The 25420-nt window shown below is 46.4% G+C and overlaps 1 protein-coding gene across 4 annotated transcripts in view; it reads right to left on the reverse strand.

Moving 5' to 3' along the window:
- Positions 1-25420, reverse strand: part of Liprin-beta (liprin-beta) — a 135444-nt gene that overhangs the window by 81337 nt on the left and 28687 nt on the right. For all 4 annotated transcript variants that reach the window (XM_070536284.1, XM_070536283.1, XM_070536282.1 and 1 more), the window contains 2 exons: positions 3432-3512; positions 240-353 (listed from right to left, as the gene is read on the reverse strand). In XM_070536284.1, coding sequence (XP_070392385.1) covers positions 240-353; positions 3432-3512 — 195 coding nt within the window. The remainder of the gene's footprint in view (positions 1-239; positions 354-3431; positions 3513-25420) is intronic.

Consider the following 25420-nt stretch of genomic DNA (forward strand, 5'->3'; position numbering starts at 1 on the left):
TGAGTGTCAAAGAAACATTTAGACAACCTCTAAGCAGATACCCGAAGCAACTAGTACAGCACTTGTACAAGGTAGACAGCTCTGAGGTGTGGCTCACAGATGGGCTACAGACATGCCAAGAAACGAAAGAACCCATGAGAGTTACTGATATAAAACAACTATCATGGTGAGCTTTGTACAAACAGAAGACACCCAACCCAGATGGAGTGCCCTTCCACTTTTCTGGCGCAAGTTCTGACCTGCTTGAGCAGCTGCTCGGTGCGCTCGAGCAGGAGCTTCTTGTCGAGCAGGGATGCCTCCAGCTCAGCTATCTTGTCCTTCTGCAGCTCCAGCTGGTCACTCAACACACTCACCTGCAAGGCACAGAGTTTCACGCAAAGCTCATGAACAGGAAATATGTCACCAGCGTGTTGGGGGTTTGTCCAGCACAACAACTTGCATAAAAGACTGCTGAAACTACCCTGTCATCACAGATTCATCGCACAGTGAAGATTATGAGTTGCTTAATAATCGATGATCACTGCAATGACTGTTTCAAAGTGAATGGCCCCAAAAATGTCTACTGAGAAAAGTAATTCGTCAATTTCATGGGTAAATCATAGTGAGCCAGAACATTGCACAAGATGTTATTCTTACAGGAAAACTTTCAAAAGCAGTAGGAACTTTGATCGATGGCGTTGAATAAATGAACAGAACCAGGGCCACACGAAGTAACTATATTCAGGACAGGTTTTGCGGTGACAGCGAAAGCTATGTTGAAATATTCAGTTACTATTGCGCATGAATCAAGCACATTGCTGTCATATAACCACAGAAACGTAAATTTTGACACAGAGACTCAAGGAGACATACGTGCGGCTCTTCATTTCATTAAGGAGGAACCATCCCACGCATCGTCAGTCTTCTGTGATTCCAAGGCAGCCCTACAGAGTGTACTCTCAGCACTGCGCCATGGATCACATGAGCAGCTCGTCGCAGAGATTAGAGAAGTCCACTATCAACTAGTTGACGAAGGACACGATATAATACATCAGTGGTTGCCCAGTCACTGTGGTATAAATGGCAATGATCGAGCAGACGCAGCTGCCCGATCTGCCCATGACGGCGTCAACTGTGCTGCCATTTCTCTTTCGAGAGCCGACGCAGCGAAAAACCTTTCCGCACTTGCGCGTGACCTGACATTAGCCCAATGGAATTCATCCAATTTCACAAGTGCACGCCTCCATACCCTGGACCCTAATTTACAGCTCCATATTCCACCCGAGCTTCCACGACGTGACTGCACCCTTCTTGTCCGTCTGTGGCTTGGAGTAGCATTTTCAAATGCCCGCTCTTTCCTTATCGGAATGGCCAACAGCCCACTGTGTGACTTCTGCGGGTGCAACGAAATTATCTAGCATCTTCTTTGTCAGTGCTCTCATTTTAACCCACAAAGAGCAGTCCTCTCAGCCACCTTAGACAAACTGGACAAGCGCCCAATGACAGAAAACAAGATCCTTGGAATCTGGCCTACGCGAACATCAGCGCGATCCACTATGAAGGCGCTGCTGCGATACTTGAAAGACACGAGACTTTCTGACAAATTGTGACTGTACACTGTGTGACATAGGACTGTACGGTGACACTGCGTAAGACTAGGAACGCCTTTGCGGGCTGCGTGACAGTGCCCACAGAAATAGTTCGTGTGTATGTGCGTGTGTGTGCATAGGTTTTTTTTTCCTTTTTTTATCCTCCTTTCTTTCTCACCTATTGCATCCCCTTGCCCCTCCCCCAGTACAGGGTAGCCAACCAGAGATAATCTCTGGTTAACCTCCCTGTCTTTCCTTTGCCTTTCTCTCTCTCTCTCTTGACACACAGAAATAATGACATATATTGGGGGCGAGGAGTTACGGAGTCGCCATCTGTCGGAAGTGCCTCCCTTCTGTAGTATGAGGGATCACACGGCGTGCTCCTCATAGGTTTCGCTTACGGCGCTCAATAAAAACACCACACGGCAGCCCTCCTGAACATTTATGTAGATACTCTCAAAACGAGGCAAGTTTTGACTGTCGATATAATAATCTTGGGCAACTTAAAGCCCAGAATCGTTTACAGAAACTATCTCTTTACCAACTACGTACAGTGAACGCCACTATGCGTAGTCGCCACGAAGGAGTCTCCCAAACTGGCTTCTTGCATAAAAGGTAGGCAAATGCTGAAAGGAAACTATGTGAAATATGTTCTTATAGTAGGCTGTCTGTATAAACAAATGGGGCATAACAGAACGAAGCCTCAATGCGGCGATCGAACAGGTTCGCAGCGACCGACTGTGCGCCTGCATGCATGTCCGCGCACAATGTTTTGCTTTCGCTGTGAGCGCATTTTCGCACCGTGTGTGTGTGCATGCCGTGAGCTCTAGGCCGCAGCATATGAGCATTTGACAGTACAGCAGCAACCATTGTTGCGTAGACTCTATCAGAACTGTCCAAAAATAATTTAGTTATTGATGCACCGTCGCAATGATTCAATCTTTTTTTGTCTTCTAAATTCTTGGACATTTCAATATTATTTGTCAAGTTGCGCCACACTGTATGTTTATCGGTCTTCTCAGCATGCGATTTCCCTTCGCTTCTTTTTTGTAATCCAGTGCATTAATTCTTAACACAAACATGACCATATGCCATGCCTTTTTTTAATGTGCATCTTACCGTTCCCTTTCCGTTCCAGTGAACTTGCCAGTATCTAGGATCAACAAGTTCATAGACCAAACCGTCCTGACATTAGCCGGGCAGCAGGCACGGGCGAGCGTCTCAGTGTACGTTTTCTGCTACTCACCGAACATCGCGCAGTCCCGGTGCCGTAGCAGAAATCTTCCTCGCGTGTGTTCTTGCTGCATACCCGAGTTGTAGCCAATGGCTGTCTGCCAGTTCTAAGTTTCGCAAGCGAAGCTTCACGCAGCTCCTTGCCCCGCGGCTACCCGACACCGGGCTCCGTTGGGTATGTCCTGCACTGCGGCACTGAGCAGTAGCCTACCATGCTGCACACCTCCAAAGGCAGCCACTACCTATTATAGTAGTTTCAGGTGTTGTCAAGTTGACACCCAAGGCGGTAAAGCCTCCCCACTTAATCAGAACTGCGGCACAGGTGGGACTTTAAACTTTCGTCTTCAGCTCGCTTCGCCGCTTCCGAAGCAGCTGATGCAGCTGTTGTGTCCACGTGATCCCTCATGCCACGTCATGCCGACGGTGGCGCCAGCTTTTCCAGTGGTGGAGCTCACCACCAGTACGTTTGGGGGAAGTGTCTCAACCTCCTAACCCTCCCACTGGCTACAGTCTTGAGCAAAACTATGCAGTGTGGTAATCAAATTTTTCACACACAAGTATGCCCATATTTTGCAGTAGCTGACAACCTATGCAATGCAGGAAAAATTGAAGAAAATGAGACTCATGTACCTGCAGCGCCAGGTTTTCCTTCTCTGCATCCAAGTGTGACACTTTGTCCTGCAAGTCACCATAGTCACCCGACACTGGAGTCTGCAAAAAGGGAAAGGGAAAAGCAACAATTATGCTATGACAGGCAGGCATGACTTTGCCCACAAGTTCCTCATGTCAGCACAGACACCCTGAGCTCTGTCGAGTCATTACACAAAGTGCTACCTCAGTTTTTCTTTTGATGCAGCCCGACGCAATATGACCAACTAGTGCATTGTTGTACGAGGTCTTCTGCTCACAAGAACTACGGTTCACAAGACTTCAACATGATGTGGCTTCATCATTTATTCTGCATCATTGAAGAAAAAGTAGCTGATAAAATTTTTGATGCAGATATTAATTTTAAGAAAATTATTCTGCTAGCATTCATTTCAAGCTGAAGCTGCGATGAGTACTGGAATACTAGTTAGTTTCTCTGCCTAAAAGTGGTAAACTGTGTATATTGGTGTCGTAGCACTGGAAATTTAACAATGATGTATCCTCCCCACTTTCTCAAATTTTCTTTCTCTAGTTGTTTCGGGTGCAATTTACTAGTGACAAGGTGTTACTACTTACTGTAAAGCCCCTTGGCAAATGATAGGCATTGAAATGAGTTATGAGTTCCATTTGTAACTCAAATTACAGTTAATTCATAAACAATTATGCGGATCTCACGCACTGTGGCAGTCAATGTAAGCGAAGCTTTCTCTGCTGTTTGCATTGATTGATGGTAATTAACGGTGATGTTGACAGCGAATGCTTAATTTCTTCAGCCAATATGAGGGTGCTTTCTTGGTGCTAAATGTTACCTTCATTCACCACTGCTGTTTGTCTGCATAGTACACAGAACACACAGTGAGATGTGTTTGCTTGAGGCATTGTTTTACGCCGTTGTTGATATCTGAGAGGGTTGAGAATTACCGTTGTCTCACACAGCACATTACATCGTGGCAGAAGTGCTAAACATTATTTGAATCATGGTGCTGTACATGCCAAAACTATACAATTGGATTATGAGGCACACTGTAGTGGTAGAGTGTGCATTAATTTTCACCCCCAGGGGTTCCTTAACGAGCACCTAAATTTAAGTACACGAGCGTTTTTGTATTCCCCCCCCCCCCTATTGAAATGTGGCTACCATGGTCGGGATCGAACCCACAACCTTGAGCAATGCCATAGCCACAAAGCTACCCTGGCAGGCACAGAAGTGTAGATTTGATGTGTGACCCCTTCTGTAGCACTACAGAGCTTTAATGCAGCTTTGAGTTTGCACACCATGCATCAGTTTCCCGCTTTACAAATTTACATGGGGTTTATTTTTCAGAAATAGCAGAAACGTGCTGTACGTTGACCTTAAGTTTATCCAGTTTGGCCGCAGCTGCTGTTGCATGTAGCAGCATTTCCGTGCCTTCTCATGTCATCTTTTCCCTTTCCCACCCTACCCCCATGTATGGAAACTTCGAGGGAAGAGTAGCAAGGCTGTCATTCACTCATTTCATGGCTGCGTCTGTTCTACCGATCTACCCATTCTCTGCTTCCTCTCCACCATTCTATGTTCCTCCCCTCTGGACAGTTGCACATGAGCATAAAAGTAAGCGCCGCAGTTTCTGCAATTCTGTTGCGGGGGTCACAGATCATTACAGCCATCAAGAGGGTATTGTGGCAAGGCCGTGGGAGTTCCAGAAAGTACTGTGCACATGAGACGTGATGGAAAGGTCCCAACAAGTTTCTCGCATTGCCCTTCCTCTCTGCCATGTTTCTGCCATGTACATGAACAGCTGAACCACCTCCCAACACAGTGTGCAAGGCAGCAGAAGCAGCAACAGTAGTAGTGGAAAGGTTGAAGGAAACGAGAAAGAAAGCTTTGCTCTAAGATAGCACGCCAAGGAAAGCACTCATGCAGTGATTTTCTCAATTCTCCATTCTTAAATTGGTATTATTTTTGTCAGTCATGAGTGCATCAAGCCTTCACGAACATAGTACTGTATGGAGATGGACAAATATTCGGTGTTGTCAGATATTCCATCAAATTATTCTCTATTCGTTATTCACTTCTATTTGAATTCAGGAATTTGATATTTTCGAATTATTCAGCCCCCCCGAATAGGCAGGAGGAGGAGGAGGAGGAACTTTATGATTGCAGAAACTGTTGCGCGGTTTATTCCTGGGTGGTTCCCTCTGACAGGGCTCCACTGGCGATCGCGGCTCACCGGGCCTGGTCGACGGTTGCCAGTTGGCTTCCCAGGTCCAGTTCGGAGAGTCTCGCCTCCCAAGACCACGTAGTGAGTGTGTGTGTTGTGACTCGTGGCAGAATTGCGTTGGCCGGACGGTCGGTACATTCGTGTGTTATGTGCGCGAGTGTTGCTGTGTGGTTGCTACACCAGGGACATGTCCGGGACATATAACTGTCTGGGGAGATTGCGTGTAGACGAGACAAGTGTGGGCATGTGTTAGTTTGCAGGCGGCGCCAGTCCCTTGCCTGGAGTTTATTGAGAGCTTTGTGTGGGGGAGCGTATTGCGTTCTTCCGAGATGTTCGTCCTGTAGTATTTGTTGACCTGTCATTAATAACTTGTGGGTCGCTCGTCGGTCTGTCAGGGGCTGAAGAACGGTGTGGTCTGCTGCTCGGCTAGTGAGACCTCGAGCTGCGCAGTCCGCCTCTTCATTTCCCCGCAGGCCTTCATGCCCAGGGCACCAGACGATACCGTGGGTCCATTCTAGTGAGCGACCCAGGATTCAAATGGCTTGCATAGGGAGCGTTCCATTCATGTATAAACAACACGCCGCTTGTGAGTCCGTAAGGACGCGGGCAGACCTTCCCTTGCTCTTGGCGTCGCGAAGTGCAAGAGTGATCGCTGCTGCTTCTGCTGCTGCATGTAGCGCGGATGGAGGCAGAGACTACCAGGTTCTCCTGATTGACAAGGGCGAGTGTGTATTTGGGCCCGCAACGTGGCGACGAGGGATACGGGCTAGCGCCCGTGTAGTATGTATCTGGGTCTCTGAAGCAGCGTTTGTGCAACTTGCAGGCACGCGCTGCTCTTCTCTCTTGATTGTGGGTGGGGTGCATGTTCTTGGGGATAGGGTCTACTACAATGTTCTCTCTAATGTGGTTAGTCAAGAGTTGTGTTTCTTCTTAGCAGTACTGAGGTGTCAGCGGGTACCCTAGCCGTTGAAGAAGGTGTCCTCCCTGTTGAGTCTTGTTGAGGCACTCCCTCTGCGCTATGAGCGTGGCACTTGCTAGCTCCTCAAAGGTGTTGTATACACCTAGCGCTAGTAATTTCTTTGTGCTTGTGCTTGACGGTAGCTGTAAAGCCGTTTTGTATGCCATTCTTATGAGAGTGTCCATGCGCATTGTCTCGCTTTTGCGCTTGACTTGATACGGGAGTGCGTACGTGACACGGCTGATGATGAGGGCTTGTACCAGTCTTAAGATATCGTCCTCTGTGAAACCATCTTTGCTGCGCGCTTCTCTGGCGATGAGTGATGCGGTGCTTCTTATAACGTGATTTAATTTCTCTGAGGCTACCTTTATGCCGTTGTTCTACTGGACGTGCATACCTAGTAAGCGTGCAGTCGGGACGCGCTTTATAGGTTGTCCGGCAATCTCGAGATGTATTGGCGGGGCTCGATGTTCCTTAGTTTGCTTGGGCCGGATTTGAAGGTACTCCGACTTGTGTGGGGTACACCTCATTCCTGCTGTGGTTAGGTATGACTCGATGTGTCTAATAGCTGTGAGTAATGTGTTTTCTCTGTCGCCGTATGAACCCTTGGTTGCCCATAGGGTGATATCGTCGGCATAGAAGGCACATCCGAGTTTTGGGATGTTTTCCAGTTGTAAAGCAAGTTTTCTAAGTCCGATGTTGAAGAGGAAAGGAGATATTATTGATCCTTGCGGAGTACCCTTCTGCGGTAGATCATATATGTCTGATTGTAGGCCTACTATGCCGATGCGGGCTTTGCGGTGGCTGAGAAAAGCCACAGTATAATGGTATACTCGCTCTCCGCATTGTATGGCGGCGCGGCCTTCTAGGATGGTTTCGTGTGCTATATTATCAAATGCTTTTTCCACGTCAAGGGCTAGGGGCATGTTGTTGCTGCCCGGTTGTGGGTTGAGGACCTCTTCCTTGAGTAGGAGGAACACATCCTGTGCTGACATGCCTTTCCAAAATCCGTACATGCAATTGGGGTGTAGCCCATGTTCTTCCATGTGTTGTTCTATTCGAGTGAGTACAATTCGTTCAAGAAGCTTGCCCAGGCAAGACGTGAGCGAGATCGGTCGTAATTGATCGAGCCTGCGCGGTTTTCCCGGTTTGGGTATAAGGACTATGCGAGCTGTAGTCCATTCCTCGGGTAATGTTCCGCTTGGTGTCCATATTTCTTCATTCAGATGCTTTGTAAAGGCTCGCAGGGTTTCATCAGTTAGCTTTCTCAAGATGGCGTTAGTGATCCCTTCGGGACCCGGTGCCGTGTTTTTCTTGAAGCTCTGTGCTGCCGCGTATACCTCCGCATACGTGATGGGTGCATCAAGTATCTCGTTGGGAGGACCCGGATATTGAGGGTATGGTTTCGGATGCCCGGTCCGGATTCCCATGTATGTTTGTTGTAGTTCCTGTAAGAGTTCATCCTGGGTTCCTGGATATTCGCCAACGAGTTTTTGCAGGGTTGTGTATGTTTCTGTTTTCGTATTTGAAGGATCGATGATGCTGAGGAGTATGTTCCACGTCTTTTTGGTGCTTAGCGGGCCTTTAAGCGAATCGCAGAACGTGCGCCAATTGTCCCTGTGAACCTTCAGGGCATAATTGCTGGCCTGTTTTGTGACGTTTGATATCCTAAGCCTAAGTTTGCGATTTAGCTTCTGTTTGCGCCATATTTTTGGGAGGCCTCTGCATGCTTCCCATAAGTGTATCAGATGGTTGTCGATTGCCGGCATGTCGGTATCGGTTCGGTACACTTTAGTGTTGGCGTCATACAGTTCTTTGATGCGTTGGGCCCACTCCTTGATTGTGGTCAAGCAGCCTTGATGTTCCGAGAAGGGCGGACTTGTATCCAAATCGAGCTGTTGCCTCTCCCTAAACTTAGGCCAATTTGTAATTTTGGCTTTCCCTAGGGGTCGGCGCAGTTTGGCCGAGGCGCTGGTGATTTCGATAATGTAGTGATCACTACACAGCGAGTCGTCTAGGACCCTCCAGCTTGTTCGCACGGTATCGTTGGTGACAGTGAGATCAGGGGTCGTGTCCCTGCTGGCGCTGTTTCCTATTCGAGTAGGCATACCTGGTACAATAATTAGAGTGTATTCGTGGCGCTCTATGGCTTCTAGGAGCTTGGTGCCCTTGGTGTCTGCTTTCGAGTAGCCCCACGTGTTGTGCTTTGGATTGAAATCTCCAGATATAATTATAACCCGAATAGGCAGCCGGAAGCCACGGCCGGCCGGTACAAATATACGTCTCAGAGGCTATGCTTATACGTCATGGCTGCCACATAACAACCGTAAATCTCGAAAGCTATGCGTTTTTGCAAGAAAGAGCTGGAAATGTGCGACGCAAAAGAGCAAAAAACGGTGCTAGCATCCAACTGAAACGAAGTGACGAAGTTGACATCGCCATAGTCATAAGCGGATATTGTACGTGAATGATAGCAACATCGTAACGCTTCGTGCCTATTCGTGCCTTTAAAGCTTTTATTCTTGCGTTTACCACTGCGCATAACACTGCATTGGCCGCGGGCTTCCATAACTGCGTAGTCGCCACCCATGATCACATTGATAGCGGCCATGGTTTCCTACGCAGCAGTTGTGGCAAAAATTAGTTTCGTTTTGACTCCATACGTGCATCGGCTGTATGCCTAAAAAAACCAACGTTTTTAGATTCCTTTCAGTTCGAAAGCTGCAGCACGGAGTGTTGCTCTTCTGGTTCCTGCCATGTGGTGGCGCTCGTCATGCTGTTTGCCCGATCAGCGCGGTCTCTTCCCACTGTCGCCGCCACCTGATCAAAGTAGCGAGCTGTACTTTTTCAAGTCCGAACTTTACTCAAATATTCTGACTGCTTAGTCTCTACACACCTCTAAAGAGAGGTCTGCGTGAAAGTGTGGAGGGTGCACCGAGCGCTATGCTTGTGGGTGTTGACACACTGAAGAAATCGAGAGAAGCACACCATTAGAAGCAAGCTCGCCTGCATGAACTGACAGAGTCCAGAGATCTCGAGTTAACTTCCGAAGCTGACTCGCCCAAACACAGTGACAGTGACCACATTTACTCCAAGAGAGAAGTGTATGATAGCATCTCATACTACTTTTCAGACCATGTGGTGTGTCACAGCGACACAAGGGGTGTGAAGCCTTAAATACATTTAGATAAGTTATCGTACTCTTCGATGAGCTTCCTACATCGCCTTCATCCTGAAAATTTTGACAAGTAATTAACAGCTATTGGCGAAGGGGCTGTGCTCATGCCATCCGCTACTGCTGCTACCTCACTAACTCGAACAAGCTTGACATCACTTAGGTTCCTTTACTGCGTCGGATCAGCAGCTCTTTTGGCTTTCGCAGGGAAGAAGTTTGGGCGTGTTGGTGGTATGCATTCAGACTGGGATACATAGCGCAAAAAAAAGCGCATAGCGCCTTGTTTTTAGCTCGTTGTGACAAGGCTTTTGCCGCGCGGGTGGGTGATTTGGGAGTTTTGAAGGTTTTTAGATATGTAGACGATTTTTTGGTATTTTTAGATAGATCACTACTTGTTCCGGCTGCCAGTTCTCAGGTAGATTGCCGTTTTGACTGTTCAAACCCTGCTGTTAGCTGTATTCTTGCCTCTTTCAATGAGTATTATAGGCCACTTACTTTCACTACTGAATTTCCAGCGCAAGGCAATATCAGATTTTTAGACTTGCGTTTGCATTTCAAAGCCGAACACGTGTGTTGGGTATATGAGCCCAGAGCTAACAAGCCGCCCTTGAGGTACAGTTCTGCACACTCTAAACTCGTAAAAAGAAGCATTGTACGTTCTTTCCTCTCATGCGCTCTATCTAAGTCATGTGCTCACTTACTAGATGAAGGCCTTAGTAAGCAGGTGGCTCGTCTGGAAGCAGCGAACTATCCGAAACATATCATTATCTCGGTTGCTGAAGGCCTGCATCGTCAAAAGAAACTAACTTCACGCATGAGCGATGAGCAGAGAGCGGACTACGTAAGAGAAAGGAAAGAAGAAAGGGAAAAACGTAAAGTGGCGGTAATTCCCTACTTTCATAAGGTTTCCCACAACCTAAAAAAGGTCGGGCAACGTTCTGGTGTAAACGTTGTGTTTACAGCACCTAACAAACTCTTGAGGTTGAGTGTGATGAGCTGTCCCATGAGGAAACCAAAGCCTGGTTGCGCTACCGCGCACAAAGATCCTTTTGTTGCATGCACCCGCAATGTTGTGTATAAGATCCCACTCTCGTGTGGGAAGTACTACGTGGGCCAGACGGGCAGATGTTTAAACGTGCGTCTGGCGGAGCATAGCAACAAAGTGGAGAGCATTGCAATAGATGGGCATCTAGCTGCCCATTGTAGAAAGTGTGACGCGAACGCTCCTTGCTTCCCGCTTTTCGAACGAACCGTTGTTGTCTATCGCCACAGGAATAAGATTACGAGGGAAATTGTGGAAGCAGCTGAGATAGCCAGAGCAGGTGAAGAGTGCGTTAGCACGCCGTCTATATTTTTATCAAGGAAAGAGCTTGAATTTTTGGGCATAGTAGTCACATGACTGTCTTTTCCTCCTTCCCTTCAGTCTGCTCTATTGTAGTGGCGTCCCAGTGAGTATATATATACTCACCAGCTGCAATAAATCATTTGTTGAAAGTTAGCGCTCGTCCTGTGTTCTGCTTGTCCCTGTGTAATTTTTTTTGCGCTATGTATCCCAGTCTGAATGCTTTTGGCTTTCATTTGGAGCAGAGTAACAAAAGAGAAAGAAAGGCTGTCTCACTACACATGCTGCAACATTGTAGTGACAGTGAATAAAAGAGAAAAAAAATATTGGCAAGAACGCGAAGGTTTCGTATCCGAAAGTTCTTGAATGATGTTGTGGCATGTTCTGTGGAGAACCTAATCAGGTTGCATGTGCGCGATGTGGATGCTGTATATTAACACAGCCGCTTGATTAAAAGACACAGGGTAGTACATTCTAGGAACTTCATGAGACGTGATAATCTGGTGAAAAATAGCCACCGGAAAATAGCAAAATAATGTATGCATGACAATATATTAAAGCCGAACCTCGTTATAGGGAAGTCGCATCCGCCATGAATATAAATGGGTTATATAAAATATTTGTTGTGAGCATATACGTAGATATCGGTGGAAAAAACAAGATTACGATCCCGTCCATGCAAATGAAAAATACACAGGCGGGGTGCCTCTGGCGAGCCAGCGAAATGTGTCTTGTGGATTTTGATGGACCATTGGCATGTTGCCTTGCCAATATAAAAACAATGCTTGAATATCACTTCCCAACCTTTACCACTGTGCGGCAAGCAACTGCATCATGGCACATCATGCCATGATGTGGCACAGTCACATCATGCGCACGCGTTGACAGAGCAAAGCGGGCGAAAGGGTCCACCTGCTGGCATGTCAGGCATTGCGTGAAGGGAGAGGGCATCGCAGCAATGCCACGTCTCCCTCGCTCTTGGATGAGCCAAGCTGTGTTATCAGCACGTTCCTTGTGCGTGCTATTGCGCGAGCAAGGAAAGGCGAGAGCATAAGCTCTTGCCTGCATTAAAACTTTGCCTGGGTAATCGCTATAAAGAAAATTAATGTATAAATAAATGGTAGGCGACCCTAATCTTTCACTTAGGTGTCTCTTAGTGGCACCCGCACCTCAGCTTTCTTTAGGTTAATCGTAAATGTTCGTTAGGTTAACCTTGGGCGAACACAATGCACGAACCCAACTCGGAGGCAGCTGTTTTCCATTAATCATGCCATCTTCTTGTGTGTGATGTAATTAGTGACGTCATTACTCCTGCTTTCTACTTCCAGGAATTTCGCCAGTTGTGCTCACGTGGCGGGTCTCTAAACTCTACGATTCTGTGGTTTGGCGTGCGGTAAACAATGGTTTTTAATTAATTCTAGTTATTCCAGACACTTCAGTAACTCAACTTGTAACTAAACTTACGCTTTAATACCATATCTATAACAAAATCCATGAATTTTGTACTTTACTATATTCAACATTTTTCCCGGTTTATTTTGAATTTTGTCCCTAGTTGTCCCAGTGATTCCTAATTCTAATTATTCCAGGCACTTCAGCAACTCGGCTTGTAACTTATGCTCAGATATAATATCTATAATGAAACCCATGTATTTTGTACTGTACCGCCTTTTTCTATTTTTTTTTTAATTTTGAAATTCGACCCCGGCCGTCTCAGTGTTTTTTGATTAATTCTAATTCTTCCAGACACTTCAGTAACTCAACTTGTAACTAAACTTATGCTACGATATCATATCTATTATGAAACCCATGAATTTTGTACTGTACTATATTTTCCACTTCTTCTGATTTATTTTGAATTTCCTCCCCGGTCGTCTTAGGAGGTGAACTGGAAGTGCTGCGCAAGAAACAAGAGTGTCACTTGATGCTCGTGCCACTAATAAATATAGTATTTTTTCACTTATACTCCCGTCCTCGTACAACAAACATGCCCAATGACAAAACTCAAGGAAGAAAAATACAAGGAGCACTTATAGTTATCCCTGCGTGGATGAATGCGAAAGCATTGTGGCCACATTAACAGAAGTGTGGCAACGTCTGGTGGCGCCACTGGCCGAGTCACGTGATTTGAGTGGCCACATCAGCAGAAGCGCCACGATGTGACCAACAATATTCGTCACAAGATGTGCACAAGGCAAGATCTTAGGCTCGACCTCCACCAAAAGACATGGGTATGACTCATGCCGAAGGTCGCGAGTCGAGTGCCTTAACTCTATGATAATTAACGGTACCTTAATTAACTTTGCCTTAAACCAAAGGTGGAGTGCTCAATTGCCTTCATTAATTTTATTTTGCTGCGAGAATTTATGTAAGATTTTTTTGTCTTTTGTTGAATATTTAGGATTATTTTTCGGGCGACCAATCTGAGCCTTTATTTGCATCACGAGAGTTCTTTGAGGACCGTATCAGTGCGCTAATGGAGTATTCTTCATTTAACTACTTAGTGAAGATAATTTCAGCATCCGCAATCTAATCGCTAAGGTCTTCAAAACAACACTTGCATTCTCATAAAATAATCGGACGGTACAAGTAAGCATACAAAGTTGTTCAGACGATGTTGGTTTAAATTACGCTGCAGCCCTTACACGTGAGCCCCATTCGTGATCTGGCTAAATAGGAAGCCCTTCTTATTCTGAGGGTAAATGAAGTAAGTAAGTAAGTAAGTAAATAAATCATGTAGCACTTCAATGCAAGCACGCGTGAACACCACCGAATGCTATAAGGTTATCAGCCAGATCGCACAGTGAGTGCCTAACGTAACAAATTTTAATGTTTATTGTAAAGCTCTAGGCGAAGCCATCATGTCCGAATGGCTGATGTGGCTTCAGTCACCACTTCCATTCACGTAAACAATGTAGCTGTATAACTGAGCTTGTTACAGTCAGCGCACGGTACTGAAAACAGATTTGTAGCTTTTATTTCTGAATTACACTTTGGGGCAGCCGTGCTTCACAGCTGCTTGCAACAATTCGCAAACCGCACTCAGCGAAAACCCGTACAAAGAGATGCGAACATGTAAGCCCACACTATCCCTGTCGTGACTCCAAATACATTTTATTGTGATAGCAATTATATGAACACTCCAAGCGCATTTCTGCCGTCGTCGTCGCCGTGACGTTCCGTATAAAGTACAAGGGTGATAAAACCATCACCGCGCACTGTATGCTGTATGTGCGAGCGAAAGCGGCGGAGAGTTAGCCGGAAATCGCAGCTCGATCTCACGCATGAAAGGGAGGAAAGCAGGGAGGAAGCACGCCTTCCGCGTGCAAGGCTCCGGGGGAGGGGAGGGGGGCGCGCTCTACTCGGACTACTACAGGAAGCGCGGGTGGATGCGTGCGCCGGGGCCCCTGTATCTTGAAAGCCATCTGCAACGGAGACTCATTTAGTTTTAGTGTGACAGGAAATAAATAGGAGCTAAAACAAAAGCGCCAAATTAAATGTTATCATCCCCCACATTAACCCGCGGCGGCGTCAGCTACGCTGGATGGATGGATGTGGATGGGTGTTATGAGCGTCCCCTTTGGAATGGGGCGATACGTTGCGCCACCAAGCTCTTGCTTTTATACTGCCTAATGTCCTACCTAGGTTAAAAAATTAACAAAAAAAACATGATGAACTCCCACAACCAAATTTTCTGACCCCTGATTGTGAACTTTGCCTTTGTATGCCTCCATTTTTTTATTGTTTCCCTACTTTTTTTACACCAATCTTCCAATCAACTCTTTCTAATCTCTATTGCGGACATGTTTACTTTTCCCCTGCTCTCGCTGAACCCAAGGGCTTCAAGGAGGCCAGTGGCGCCTAAATCGACTGCTGGGCAGATGTCTTTACATTCTAATAAAACATGCTCCATCATTTCCCTAGCTTTACCACCACCAAGCACATGCTTCTTCTTCCTTCTTATATCTCGCTTTATAGGTGCATGTTCTAAGGCATCCTGATCGTGCTTCCAAAAGTAATGAGCTTCTTTTTGAGTTATCATAAATTGTTTCTTTCCTGCTTTCGTTTTTTCCTCTTAAGTAGTTATTCATGGCAGGTTTGTTTTCCATTGCTGGCACCCATGAGATTATTTCAGCCTCTCTGACTTTCCGCTTGACGTTCTTTGTTGCTGTGTTGCCCACCTTGTCTGCATACTTGTCGGTAAGCTTCTTAGTTCTTTTCCTCCACTGTGAATCAATGTTTTTCCTGTGCAGATACCTCAACACTCTCCCAGCCCTTTTACTTTTTTTCATATTCCTTAGTCGTTCTTCATAATCAATTTTACTGCGAGTTCCCCTCACATCAAAACTAGTCCAGTTCATATGCCCTGCACAGCTTCATTTGTAGCCTTCCCGTGAGCGCCCAATGCGAGGCGTCCCACTGACCTTTGGTTCCCATCAAGTCCCGATTGTACCCCTGCTTTCAAGCGAACAACCACATTTCCAAAGGAAGTCCTGGAACCATTACTCCTTTCCACATACCCCGTAGCACCTTGTACCTATTGTATACCCATAGCGCTCTGTGCTTCATTATGGCTGCATTTCTCTTCCCCTTTACTGTTATTGTTACTGCAACGGACAAGGGGGCACCACCATCCAGGGGTGAGTAAAAGAGGCGATAGCATGCTAGAAGAAATGAGTGCGAAGTGAGGGAAGGTGGCAGAGTTGGCGCTACTTCACGCGCTAGGATGATTGGAATGAATGTTTGATGTTTAATGGCGCAAGGGCCAGGTATGGCCAAAGAGCGCCATGCTAGTATTAATGAGTTCGCAATGGACTGATGGGTGCTGTGAAGTTAATGCGACGTGACTGTAAAGGGGCCTAAAGATGTTGGTGTAAATTGCATAAAATCTACACGTAACAAAATTATGGCAATGATTATTGACATATACTAAGAACACTACAACGCATTGGGAAAAAATGATGCAATATACAAAATATATGAAATGCTAAAATTGCCTAGAGCACTGCTGCCTCACCAGAGCCCTTAAAGGGACACTAAAGGTTAATATTAAGTCAACGTGGACTGTTGGAATACAATCCCAGAAGCCTCAAAATGCTTGTTTCGTGCGAAGAAGATACTTATTTTAAGAGAAAATGCATTCTGAAGCGTCTGCGTACCTCTAGCGCAGTTCAAATCACCCGCCCGATCGAGGAGTATTGACGTCATGGTCTCATAGTGACGTTGCGCTGTCGGTGAGTAAAACGCCTCCCACAGACGGCGCTATGACTTTTCTGCACAAAACGCAAATGCGCGCCCAGAAACAGAGCCGACAGTAGCGTGAAAGCGGAACTGTGGTGGCTAGCAGAAGGGAAAGCGCACGACGATAAGCTGGTTCTTTATTTTATGACGCCAACTTCGACGCTCATTGCAACGGATGACCCTGACAACAACAGATTAGCTCGCGACGCTGGGCTCGAGTTCAGCGATTTAAGCACTGATGAACGTGACCTGCTGTTGAGGGCTCGCGCTGCCAACGTCGTTGCGTACTACTACGACTACGGCCTGCTTTGAAAGGTGCTTCACGCGACTTCAGTAAGTCGACGTTGAACTCGTAATCCTCTGGAGGAAAGTGCAGCGAGCACACTACATGATTTCTTGGCTCTTTGTCAGCGCGCTGTGGCAGAGGTAGGCACTTAACCACTTCGAACGGAGAGGTTCAGTCATTGGCACACAGTGATAAGTAACATTGGATTCACCGCTGCAATTGCCCTTGGCCAAGTTCCGCGGACCGTTCGCGCATCTCAGGACATCACATGGACGTGGCATTCTCGCTGATTGTTCCAAATGCAAGTTTCGCGAGCCAGCAGGACCACCGCAGCATGACGCGATAAAGAAACAACTGAAACACCAAAGTGCGCGCGGCGCGAAGTTAAGCGCGCAGAGTCGAGCGAAAACGAAACCTTTCGATCACCAATACTATTCAAGGGTAACGTCAAAATGTTTTTTCTTAGAATCGAAGTAGACAAGTAGCATTTTCTTCCGTCTTGTAATCCAATGAAATTATCTTTTTAATACGAGTAGTTGAGTACTAGTGACATAAATTATGATGAGGAGTGCTTTCGTCATCGGGCTAGTACCAAAATGTCACTGGGGGTCTCAAAACGTGTCATGCATTTACCTCAATTTCTCGGTTACTAAAGCTCTGTTTGCGATTATACTGACGCCTTAGACGTTCTAGAGCATTGCTTTATCACTCTAACTTGACTTTCTGGTAACCTTTAGTGCCCCTTTAAAACACAAAGACCTAGAGGCATGTGCTATATGAAACAACTATCACAGCGGCATCCTCTGAAGAGACGAGGCGCTATGAATGTATGGGGCCAATAACATGTAACACAACATTCTTCAAGAAACGTAGGACTGCGCAAGGTGTCAAAGAGCGGCTCTGGGCCAAGTAACATTACAGGATGAAGGGGGATGTGGTGCCGGTATGCTAAGGGAAAATGTTTATTTCTCTCAGATTCAGCTTCCCGACATTCCAGGAAGACGTAAAGGACGGTCAGCTTCTCCCCCCATCTACCACAGGTTGTAGGCTCGTTTCCAGTGAGTAAGAAGTTATGGGCGCCAAATATGTGTCCTATTCTTATATGACACAATATGACATCTGTTCAACGTGATTTTCTTGCAGAAGGCCAAAAACCTCATTGTGGCTTTATTACGTGCAGCTTATTATTCGTTTCCAAGTCCCACAAGCGTTGCCAGTAGTTTCCAGTTTCCTTCATAAGAGGGGCTTCAGATCTGTGACAGGGACGGGAGCAGTAGGATTAACAGCATGCGATACAATTGATGTGGCCATCTGGTTCACTAGAACGTTACCCCCGATGCCCCTATGGCCAGGCACCCACCGTATAATCACATGCTGGTTAGATATATACGCCTCACACAGGACAGAATAGAGTTCAATAATTACTGGATTTTCGTGCTTACAGAAGGACATCAAGACCTTCACAACACTTAGGGAGTTTGTATATATAACTGATTTTTGGAGTTTTGATTTCCTTATATGCTTCACAGCCGACAATAGTGCGTAGGCCTCAGCCGTAAAGATACTTGTTTCAGGGTGCAGTACACCGTATTCTGAGAAGGATGGAACAATGGCTGCGTAAGACACCCCGGCATGTGACGTAGAAGCATCTGTGTAGAACTCTGTGCACAAGTACTTGTACTGGAGCTTTAACAAATGCATCTTAATATGTGTCTATGGCGCATGTTTAGTGATCCCTACAAAGGATGTGTCACACTCTGTCCACTGCCACTGCTATGGTGGTAACAGTTTCGCTGGAGCCGTAAGACAATGTTCAAGCACCGGAACACCCATTTCCTCACTAAGGTTCCTTGCACGCAATGAGAGCGGCCTTCTCGCTACAGGTCAGTTATAGAAGTGTATGGCAGCAGTCATATTGTTTATGCATGAATAAGAGGGATGTTCACGGTTTTAATTTATTTCAAGGAAATATGTAAAACTGCTATATGATCTCTGAAGATGGAGTGACCATACATTTGCTCCTGCATAAAGGCTTTGTACGGGGCTTGTCCTGAAGGCTCCGGTTGTGAGGTGGATTCGCAAATGATGGACAGGATCCAACATCTTTAAAGCACTTGGTGTAGCGGACTGATATACTATAGCGCCGTAGCCAAGACGTGAGCCAACAAGACACCTATAAAAGTTCAAAAGACATTTCCTGTCACTGCCCCATGTTGTGCTTGATAGAAGTTTCAATAAGTTCATTGTTTCAAGGCACATAGCCTTCATGTATTTATTATGCGGGATGAATGTCAGTTTTGAGTCCAATAGGATGCCAAGAAACTTGTACTCAGCACTTACAGGTAATCTGCTACCAGAGAGATCAATAGCAGGACATGGTACAATTCCTCTCTTATTCATGAAAAGAACGCATGTACTTTTATGTGGGCTCAACCTGAAACCGTTTTCTTCAGCCCATTTTGCCACTTTATGTAAAGCATGCTGTACATGTAGTTTGCAGATAGTTAAGTTGCATGATTTAAAACCAAGCTGCACATCATCTATAGCATTGTTCGTGGGATAGCCATGCCCAAAGAATTCATTTTCACAATAAAGAGTGTGCAACTTAGCACAGCACCTTGTGGAATACCGGTTTCCTGGATGAAAGACCTTGACAAGGCATGGCCCACCTTTACACGAAATGTGCGGTTAGAAAGGTAACTTTCGATGATACTCAACATACAGCTGCGGATGCCCATAGTGGAAAGGTCTCTGATAATACCAAAGCGCCATGTGGTGTCATATGCTTTCTCCAAATCAAGAAATATGGAGAGAAAAACTATTTGTGTATAAAGGCATCCCTTATATTTGCCTCAATAAGGACAAGGTGGTCTGCGGTCGACCTGCCTTCTCTGAAACCACACTGGTAAGGAACTAGTAGTCCGTTGCTCTCAAGGAGATGGATTAGGTGCCGGTTTATCATATTTTCAAAAGCTTGCAGAGACAGCTTGTCAAAGAAATAGATCTGTAACTACTACGGGTCCTTACCTTGTTTGAGTATGGGTATTCTTATAGCTTCTTTCCAAAAAGACAGAACTTACCCAGCGGCCCAGATAACATTAAAAAGTGAGAGGAGTGTCTTCTGTGTTTCAGGGTGGAGATACTTGATCATTTCATATATGATACGGTCACCACCTGGTGCTGAGCTGTTGTAACAAGCAAGAGAATTCTTAAGCTCAGCTAAATTGTACGGGCGGTTGTAATCTTCATTTTGGGCATATTTCCGATCAAGGGGCTATCCCTCTGCGCATTCTTTGAACATCAGGAATGATTGTGTGTAATGAGATGCACTGAAAATATATTCAAAGTGTTCACCCAGACAGTCTGCCTGATCTTCCAGGCCATCTGCTTGGGTACTTACTAAGGGCAAGGGGCTAGTCTCTCAGCCTTTTAGTTTATTCACCCTATTCCACAGCTTCGCCTCGTCTTTGTAAGAATTTATACCAGATATGTACCGCTCCCAGCTCTCTCTCTTTGCAACGTCGACGTGTTCTCCTGCCTTGCGATTCGACCTATTTGAAATTAATAAGGTTTTCAGCTGATGGAGAATTGCGAAACAATCCCCAAGCCTTTTCTTGATTTTTGTACACTTTTCGACTTTCGTCATTTCACCATGGGATGTGACGATTCTTTGCCAGTCCGTTATATTGTTTAATGCATTTTGTTGCAGCGTCAATAATAAAACCAGTTAGGTATGCCACAGCATCGTCTATATTAAAATCAGAAATTTCATCCCCGCCTAAACATCCGAGTTCTCGAAATAGTTCCCAGTTTGCTGATTCGAGGTTCCATCGAGGGAAATGCGGCGAGCATGCATCTGGTTTTGTTAGCTTTAATGTAATTGGGAAGTGGTCACTCCGATAGGGGTTCTTGAGAACAGACCACTCCAGGTACAGAAATAGTGAGCTCGAAACTATGCTCAAGTCTATGGACGAGTATGTTTTATGTAACATTGTAGTAAGTTGGTTCTTTTTTGTTCAATAAACATGCACCTGAAGAAAACAGAAAATTTTCTATCAGGCGCCCACGCGCATCGGAACGCGTGTCACCCCACAGGGGGCTATGTGCATTTAGATCCCCAACGACTACATATGGCGGAGAAAGTTCATCGATGAAGCTTTCAAACTCTGCTTTAGTAATTTGAGAAGAAGGGGAGACGTACATCGAACTAACCATGATTAGCTTACCAAATAACACAGCTCGTACTGCCACTGCCTCGAGGGGGGTTCGGAGATTTATTTACTGACATGCAACGCCCTTATCAACTATTATGGCTACACACCCGAGGAGGTGAATGCATCATCACGGTCTTTGCGGAAAGTGGCATAGTGCCTTAGAAAGTGGGTCTGCGTTAATTTTATGTGTGTCTCTTGAACATACAGCAACTTGGTATTGTGTTTGTGGAGTAGTTCTCTAATGTCTTCGAGGTTATGTAGAAGTTTTCGTGCATTCCACTATAGCATTTGTGTTTCCGTTATGATAAATGTGTTTAGTGCTGCATGTTTAGAGACTGGGATTAGTTCACGGGCCCTTTGAAGGAGCCGTGAAACGGGTTTTGTCTTTTTTGGAGTGATCGAGAGAGGCTCGTCACTCCTTTGGTGCTGATGGTGCCGTCTGGCTGGTTGTTGTGTCCATCGCCTCTTGCCATGCGCTGGACACACGCTCTTCCAAGTGCTTTGTTTGACGGGAAGGCCTCGACACGTTGGACGAGACTTTTGAGGCCACCTGACCAGAGGTGGATGGCCCCTTCCGCTGGGGTGGCTAAGCTGCGCAGGCTGCAACCGCCGTGGGGGCAGATGGCGTAACTGCCGACTCACTACTTGTGGGTCGGACAGCTGCTGGAAGCTGTTGTGTCGCTGCCCCTGACGTGTCATATCGGCAAAGATGTTCTTGGGCAGGTATAAAACCTGCCTCCGTGAAACTTTTGTTTTCTTTGACTTAGAGTGTAACAATTTCCTTTTCCTTTTTCCAGGATGGGCACAAGCGCGAGTACGTGACGTGCTCCTCATCACAGTTTACACAGTGGAGAGTGTTCTAGCAAGATCTGGAGGTGTGTTCATGGGCACTGCATTTTGCACAAGTTTGGCAGCCTCAGCAGCTCTGCGAACTGTGGCTGAAACGCTGGCATTTGAAACATCGGAGGGAATTTGGCACATATGGGCCTAACACGGAGCTTGATGTACCCGGCCTTGACTCACCTGGGCAGGACACTTGAACCAAAGGTGATGATAAGGTGCTTTGTCCGAATCTGTTTGCCATCCTGCCTCATCTTAATTCTTCTGACATTGATCACATTTTGCTCACTGAAGCCCTTAAGGAGTTCCGCTACAGTGAGCTCGAGTAAATCATTGTCGGACACAACACCGCGGGTGGTGTTCATTGTACGGTGCGGGGTACTGTTACGTGGCTCTCCCCAAATGACACTAGCTTCGGTAGTTTTTCATATTGCTTCTGATCGCGGAGCTCCAAGAGTAGGTCACGGCTTGCCATCCTCGACGCCTTGTAACCTGGACCAAAAAGATCAGTCAGGGACTTTGAAACAAGGAACGGTGAAATGGTTCGCACCGGTTTGTCTGGTTTTTCTGAGTGAACTACATGAAAACGAGCGAAGTTCTGGATTTGGCATCCAAAAAACTCGAAGACATCTTCAGTGCGCCCTCGTTTCTGAGGGCAATCAGGAAGTGGGGGGAAAGAAGTTTCCATGAAAATACATAAAAACTCGGCAACAGCGCCGACCACCCACCACGGAGCCCAACGGGGGGACGCGGCAGAGCTTGAGTACAAGTCTGCACGATGCCAGTCGTACGCCGTCACTATAACCAAATATGGTGTACCCTAGGTAGGATAGCCACACAAGGTTAACCCTTGCCGCCAAGGAGAAAGGAAGTAAATAGAAGAGAGAAGAAGACAGGAGGGGCCAGAAAGTCAGAGAGAAAGACGAAGATTGGAGAGGAGGACAGAAAAAGGCGACTGCCAATTTCCCCAAGGTGGGTCAGCCTGGAGGTGCCGTCTACATGAAGCAGACGCCAAAGAGGTGTGCAGCCTCTGCCAGGGGGCCTTGACGGTCCAAACACCCGGCATTGGCTCAACCCCCAGGATCCCCTTTTCCCTGGACACAGCTAAGCCGCGCACGGTTATACGCGGGAGGGTCCAACCCTCGTGTGCTCGGGTGCATGGTGTCGCAACACACCTGCAGCGTCAGCAGGGGCCTGCTGATGCAGACGCCCCTGCAGGGGCTAGAAGAATGGGGAGAGGTGAGGAAGTGGCAGGTCAGTGGGCACTACCACTCCAGCTGCGGCGGCCGCGCGCGTTGTATATTGAAGGCAATATGCATTGGTTTCGAAGGCTAGCCAAACGGTTATTTAACTATTTATTTCATGTTCCTTCTGCGGGTTTATTTCATGTAGTTTTATTTCACGTTTATATTTCATGTTTCTACTATAATCAATGTATTAATAGCTGTATTTCAAGCGCAAGTGCTATATTTTACATGCACAAGTTTCTGTTGCCCCCCCTATGTAAAAATTGGAGGACGCTTAAGCTTCGCCTTCAAGAGTGGGACGCGACAGCGTTCCCGTCGACCCGCCAAGGGGTGTAAGACAATGCGCTACGGCACAGCGATCACTTACGATGCGCCCCGCATCGGACTTAGCGCCCACCTATCACGCGGTGAGCGTCGAGCAACGCAGCGTTCGGCGCGGCAACGAAACGTGCGCCTGAGCGAACGGAACGAACCAAAGAACTCGGTGTCTCGGAGGGGAAACGATCTACGCCAGCCAAACGTCGTGATCGGCACGGGCAGAGAGATAGATAGTAATCTAAACCGGGAGCACGGCGAAGCGTCGTCAGGGGAGAGGGAGTCCTGCGACGCGCCTGGCAGCGGTCCCAATGCGCGCGCGGCGCGCCTCCTGTCGGGGCAGCGCCGTACATTGAGAGGAGGGGGTCTTCTGTGTTTGCCGCAAGATGGCTCTGCGTGTGCGGAAAGCGCAGAAGAAATGCAGCGGCCCCCTATGTAATATCCTCGCATGAGGGCCTTTAAGGGTACTGTAAGTTTAAAAACATAGGTGATGGCTTCAGGATTGCAGTGTTCTTGCGCACCTAGTTCGCTTTGAAGCGAGAGGCAGTACTAAGGGAAATTCACTGGCCATTGCTTCCAGTCTTCAGCATTCCAGTTTTCTGACGAGTGTGCGCGGTCATTGAGTGAGACGTCTTCGTGTTGGGCAGTGCGCACGACAATGCGCTTGTTAATTTAGCTAGCAAGTGAATGTTCACAGCAGTTTATGCAGCTGATAATACAATTGCCCTCACATCGTATAGCTGTCTCATAACTTGTTCTAGCTATCAATGCTTCGGCTGTGATTTTTTCACATAACTGCACAAAATAGGATGAAAATTAAATAAACGATAGCTTCCCTGTAGATCAAAACAATATGCTACAGTTGATTATAATACTCAACAATAGACCAATAGTTGATTATAATACTCAACAATGGTCAATAGACTGTCAATCAGGTGATAGAGAAATGTGCGGAATATAACCAACCCGTATATATCGCTTTCATTGATTACGAGAAAGCGTTTGATTCAGTCGAAACCTCAGCAGTCATGCAGGCATTATGGAATCATGGTGTAGACAAGCCGTATGTAAAAATACTGAAAGATACAGCCACCGTAGTCCTCCATAAAGAAAGCAACAAAATCCCAATAAAGAAAGGCGTCAGGCAGGGAGATACGATCTCTCCAATGCTATTCACAGCGTGTTTACAAGAGGTATTCAGAGACCTAGATTGGGAAGAATTGGGGATAAGAGTTAATGGAGAATACCTCAGTAACTTGCGATTCGCTGATGATATTGCCTTGTCTAGTAACTCGGGGACCAATTGAAATGCATGCTCACTGACCTGGATAGGCAAAGCCGAAGGCTGGGTCTAAAAATTAATCTGCAGAAAACTAAAGTAATGTTTAACAGTCTCAGAAGAAAACAGCAGTTTACAATAGGTAGCGAGGCACTTGAAGTAGTAAGGAAATACATCTACTTAGGGCAGGTAGTGACTGCAGATCCGGATCATGAGACTGAAATAATCAGAGGAATAAGAATGGGCTGGGGTGCGTTTGGCAGACATCCTCAGATCATGAACACCAGGTTGCCATTATCCCTCAAGAGGAAAGTGTACAACAGCTGTGTCTTACCAGTACTCACGTACGGGGCAGAAACCTGGAGGCTTACAAAAAGGGTTCTACTTAAATTGAGGACGACGCAACGAGCTATGGAAAGAAGAATGATGGGTGTAACATTAAGGGATAAGAAAAGAGCAGATTGGGTGAGGGAACAAACGCGAGTTAATAACATCTTAGTTGAAATCAAGAAAAAGAAATGGGCATGGGCAGGACATTTAATGAGTAGGGAAGATCACCGATGGTCATTAAGGGTTATGGACTGGATTCCAAGGGAAGGGAAGCGTAGCAGAGGCGGCAGAAAGTTAGGTGGGCGGATGAGATTAAGAAGTTTGCAGGGACAAGATGGCCACAATTAGTACAGGACCGGCGTAATTGGAGAAGTATGGAAGAGGCCTTTGCCCTGCAGTGGGCGTAACCAGGCTGATGATGATAAGTTTAAATGTGATTACTGCTCCCATGCAACAATTATGTGGCCTTCATTTAGAACCTGTTGGCTATCATGTGGATTAAACGTAAGCAATATTATGTTGCACAAGGTGCACGTTTTACGA

The sequence above is a fragment of the Dermacentor albipictus genome, chromosome 3, assembly GCF_038994185.2.
Source record: "Dermacentor albipictus isolate Rhodes 1998 colony chromosome 3, USDA_Dalb.pri_finalv2, whole genome shotgun sequence".
In the NCBI taxonomy this organism is placed as follows: Eukaryota; Metazoa; Arthropoda; class Arachnida; order Ixodida; family Ixodidae; genus Dermacentor; species Dermacentor albipictus.